The 5,427-nt window shown below is 40.2% G+C and overlaps 1 protein-coding gene across 1 annotated transcript; it reads left to right on the plus strand.

Moving 5' to 3' along the window:
* The first annotated feature begins 1,570 nt into the window (after window positions 1-1,570).
* On the plus strand, window positions 1,571-3,418 carry LOC139721774 (piggyBac transposable element-derived protein 4-like). Its single transcript, XM_071633097.1, has one exon. It carries the CDS (start codon window positions 1,571-1,573, stop codon window positions 3,416-3,418), a length of 1,848 nt encoding a protein of 615 aa, XP_071489198.1.
* The last annotated feature ends 2,009 nt before the right edge of the window (window positions 3,419-5,427 follow it).

Raw genomic sequence — 5,427 nt, forward strand, 5'->3', positions numbered from 1 at the left:
GTTGCAGTAATGTTCACTAATAGCCTTTTACTCTCCCAAGCTTTCGACGGAGTTACCAGTCTTTTTCAAGGGCTTGGGACGTAAACACAAAAGCGCGCAAAAAAGCAACCAATTTGCATACATTTGAACAGAATAAGGCAAAATTATATATATTATAAAGATACACATATGTGTATTAAAATATGAATATATATATATATATATATATATATATATATATATATATATGTGTGTTGATAAGGTAGCCCACGTGTTGGCAAGATAAAAAGATAAGTAACAAAGCTGTAACAAAGTTCATGCTGTATTCACCAACGGTTTATTTCTTCACACAAATTTTCGAGCGTCTCGCCGCCCTTTCTCAAGTGTTGATACTGAGAGAACAATAACAAAAATCATTTTATTTTATTGTACTATTCATTGTATTTTTGTTACTTATCTTTATATATATATATATATATATATATATATATATATGAAATGAGAGAGACAGAGCGAGAAAGAGAAGGCGCCTTGTACAGAACAAGTGGACATGTAGCTACTTCATTATTCATCCAGGGTGAGAAGATAAGGGCATTCACGAACGTAGTTCAACGAATGTGTATATACTGTATATACGTGAAACATGTACGTTGAGTTATCTGTACGTCCATGAATGCCTTTATCTTTTCCCACTCTGTATATATGAGTGTATATATATATATATATATATATATATGTATATATATATATATATATATATATATATATATATATATGTACATGTGTCTTTTAAATCGACATGGTAATGGTTTATTGAAATGAATGTACTTCATTTTATTACAATGTTTAGTTCGTTGACATATTTGATGAAACTTAGATTTACTGACTAAAATCAACTGCATGATAATTATAGTCTGTCACAATTATTAACGCGTTTGAATCTGCTGGCAGAAAAGGTACAATATAACAGGGAAAAGGTAAGGTTGACATTCGCAATTGAAGTACTGCCAGTTCAAAACACTCATTCCCAATTATTTTACGAGTGTTTACAGACCGATATTCTTGTTTCGACAGGATATTTTCATGTATTTCCATAGTTTGACCAACAAAATACTGACACATGTTTTTCGAATGTAATAGACCATGACCAAGGTTGGGTGTCAAGGCCTTCTTTTGTTTGAGGCGGTCTTTCGGTAGGCGCTTTCATCTATGCAAATAAGGCACTCTTATTGTATCCGCGGTGAGGTGGCGGTGGCCATGAAACATCTATTCACGCGTGCCGCGTCTTTATTATGGGCTAGGTTTTGGAAATAGGCGGTACTCTTTCTTTTCAGGTCTTTCAAACGATAGTTTTATTCTAGAGCTATAATAACCTTTGCTTATACGTGATTGGCGAAGGTATCGAACGTTGATAGTTTTAATCCTGCTATTCTATCACCCGAACTGATCACACTGACTTACATAAGAAGGGGGAAATTGCCAGTGATCATCATTTATCTCGATCTCTCCTGCGATTCAACAACGTTACTGCTTCATAATCTCTAAATACTCTATCAGTCTCTCCTGAATGAGCTAAAGTGTGCTCGCTTCTATGGCTCCACCGAGAAAACGGCGAAGGCGTGAGTTCACTGCCGAAGAGGTCCGTGATTTCATGTTGGACTCTGACTTCGAAATCGAGGATATTGTAGATAACAACTGGGAAGAAGACACGCAATCATCTCGTAGCAGTGAAAGCACAGAAGAACGTGATTCCTCACGTCTTCTCCCGGAGTTTGAAGAGCACGGTGAATCACTGTTTGAAGACTCGTCAGGCGACGAAGCTGATGGAGGTGACGATGACCACCTCAATGATCTACCTGCGCCTCATCCAACAACTCATGCTGAACCACTCTCCGATCACGATTGGCGGAGACTTGAGCCTGACGAGCGATTCAAGTCAAGTCGACGAGTGTATGACGACCAACCCAGACTACTTTTCGACGCTGAAGGATTGGAGCCAGTGGACTTTTTTACGAAGTTCTATCCGACTTCCATCTTTGCCCACATAGCAGATGAAACGAACAAGTATGCGCAACAATTCTTCGATTGCCCAGCGCCCCTCCCAGAGGCTTCTCGATTCGGCGTATGGCTGGACACCGATGAGGAGGAGATACGCGCTTTCACCGCACTTCAAATAGCGATGGGACTGGTGTCAAAGCCATCTGTGCCTCAGTACTGGGAAACGAACTCCGACATCTTAGTGACTCCTGGGTTTGCCGACGTCATTTCCAGGAATCGATTTCAGCTATTGAACACCTTCCTACATTTCAATGACAACGAGAAGCTCGTGCCCCGTGGACAGCCCGGTTTCGACCCCCTTCACAAGACGCGCCCTCTCATCGATATGTCCCAGCCGACGTACCTTGAGCATTTCCTTCCCGGGGGATACCTGTCAATCGACCAGAGCTTGGCGCCGTTCAAAGGAAGAATCTCCTACAGACAGTACATCCCAAACAAACCACGGAAATGGGGGATAAAATTCTGGATGCTCTGTGACGCCCAAACGGGATTTTGTCTGCGGTGGCGGCAGTATGTCGGAGCCGAGGGACAAGACAATGGGGACAGCGCCACTGAAGCCCTGGTGAAACAGCTGACGGAGCCATTCTACAACACGGATCGCGTGATCGTGATGGACAACTATTATAGTTCCGTAAAGCTCTACGAGGATCTGTCACGGAACGGACTTGGAGCCTGTGGAACGGTGAGGAGCAACCGACGAGGACTTCCAGAAGAGATCCGACGTGGTGGTCTGCACCTTGCGAAAGGTGACGATCCCGTGTTTTTCGCCAAAGGGAGGGAGATGTCAGCAGTGACTTGGCATGACGTGAAACTCGTGAACGTGCTGTCGACCGTCAGCAGCAACGATCTCAAACAGAAGCAGATACGGAGTAAGAACGCCGAAGGAGGTCGCCGTACGATTCAGAAGCCAGCAACTGTTGACGTGTACAACAGGTTCATGAACGGCGTGGACAAAATGGATCAACGCATGTCCTACTACCGCTACCCTCATAAGAAAATCAAGGGATACCGCGTAACCTACCACTTCACCATGGAAGTAGCTCTCGTGAACGCTTACATCGCATTTCGCATGGCTGGCCACAAGATGTCCACGCGCGACTTCAGATGTCGGGTGATTGAGGGTCTGCTGAACGGCTACAGAGCATCTCGCTATCGTCGGACACCGTCACCTCCCATCGCCGACAACGAGGCAAGACTGACTGAGCGCCACTTCCCAGCAGAGTTCGAAGATCGACAACATCGTCCTGACTGCTACGTGTGTTCGGACCGCAGGAGGGGAAGGCGAAGACAGACGAGGACATACTGCCGACAATGTGGACTTGCTATGTGTTGCATCCCGTGTTTCGAGATCTACCACACCAGAAAAGATTTCCGATCATAGGTCACAAACACTGAGTCTTCTGATGACATGAACTCTAAACAATGTCATGAACTTGTCGTGTATAGGCCTGTCTACCGTTGCTTATAGAATATGCATGTTCAAATTACAGCTCACAGATGGCAAGCATTTCCAGGTGCATGATTCATTGTAATTACATGGACATTATTGGTTTTACGATCCAAGACTGAGATGTATTGAAGTATAATCGCGATATCTGTCTGAACTTCACCCCAAAAGAAACGTTCCGTGTACTCTCACTTGTACTCATTTGCATGTACACAAAACCAGGTGGTTATTGTCTGTCAAATCGATCCCAATTACCAATGATTATGTCATTAGCCAGGGTAACGTGAAATCTTTAGACATGAATTTCTCTGCCAAGTTATCTCTCATATTACATTGCCTATTTACAGTGTACACACAATGTATGTACATTACAATAATGGTGATATTCCCGTAATTGTAAGGATTGGTTATTTATTATCCGTAAGTCTTCGAAATAGTAATTAATAGCATTAAAAAAAATCAAATACTGTACAAAGAGATAAACGTTCATATTGATGATATGGTTATACACAAAATATCAATGACAATGTGATAATTTATTGAGATGTAGCTCACAAGTTCTTGTATTATCAGAAAAGGTTGATATTATGGGTCAAATCGATCCCCATGAGTAACCAGTGATATGCCAGTGATTGTGCCACTAGCAAGTTTATTATCAACTTGTACTAGTAATTTATTTTGTATACATACATATGTCCGACAAATTATGGAATTTTGGATTTGTGTAGTGCTCATTACACTTACAATGTATACTTGTCAGTGGCAATTCTGAATCTCGATGGTATATTGTCGTGTTTATGAATTCAATGGTGTATCTTATCAAACTTTAGATTATGTGGGGTTATTTATGTCATTGTGTAATTATTCCTTGGCTCTTCAACAATAAGTAGCCGCTGTTATGATTTTACAGCGAGTTCCACGATCGCATTTGAATAAGTAATTGTCATATCACCACATATTACATGCATGTAAGTTGTCAATGTAAGAGCAGTGAATTCTTTTCCGGATATCACTAGTCATCGTGTGAATGAGGAATTGAAAATAAAGCATTATTCACAGTGACGAGTGAAAGAGATAAACTATACTCATCTGTTTCTTATTTGTAATTTAATCAGCGTTGCTGAGTGTGTAATGTCAGATCAAAGCTGATCAATTATAGTGAGATTGCAAAACTGAAGTGTATGTAACTACTGAAGGATACTAGTAGTATCTAGAGATATTGACGAGAGAAGGTGCAATGTATATTCAGTAACAGGTTGTATATGTGGAGTGAGATCAGTTTGAAGAGAGAATACTATTGCCAGAAAGACAGAGAGAGAGAGAGAGAGAGAGAGAGAGAGAGAGAGAAAGTGACGAATGGAAATGGAACTCGACGTTCCAAAAATAGTTATCTATGACATACAGTATAACGATAATAATAATAATAATAATAAAAACATGTGTGCATATAATATATATATATATATATATATATGTATATATACATACATATATATATATAAATATATAAGTATATAATATGCGTATATTTCTTACTCTCTCTCTCTCTCTCTCTCTCTCTCTCTCTCTATATATATATATATATATATATATTGTATACATACATAGATCGAGGTCGTCAGTTTCTTCTTCGCCTAAAAACACAAAATCAAATAAACAACCGACAAACAAGACTCAAAAGCACACATACAAACAAAGCAAGAGTATGATTATTAGCACACTTAGTTGCATGTAAGGTTGGAAAAGTATAATAAGCGAAGCTGAAAACATGCACAACAAAGGAATTCATCAAATCATGCACTCCATGCAAACGTACTGTACAACAACGTCAACATGTAAGCTAACAGTTTTTATATCCGCATCAAATCATACGAGACGCAAGGTACGAAGAAACAATGCACGAAGCCTTGTACAGCAATTCCTCTTTAGAGTATATAGTTCTC

This window comes from Diadema antillarum, unplaced genomic scaffold, assembly GCF_040938485.1.
Source record: "Diadema antillarum isolate AM-2024a unplaced genomic scaffold, OU_Dant_1.0 scf00000150, whole genome shotgun sequence".
In the NCBI taxonomy this organism is placed as follows: Eukaryota; Metazoa; Echinodermata; class Echinoidea; order Diadematoida; family Diadematidae; genus Diadema; species Diadema antillarum.

Bases quoted from the DNA above. Each gene is read 5' to 3' on its own strand.
- LOC139721774 (XM_071633097.1), top strand. From the start codon at position 1,571: ATGGCTCCACCGAGAAAACGGCGAAGGCGTGAGTTCACTGCCGAAGAG.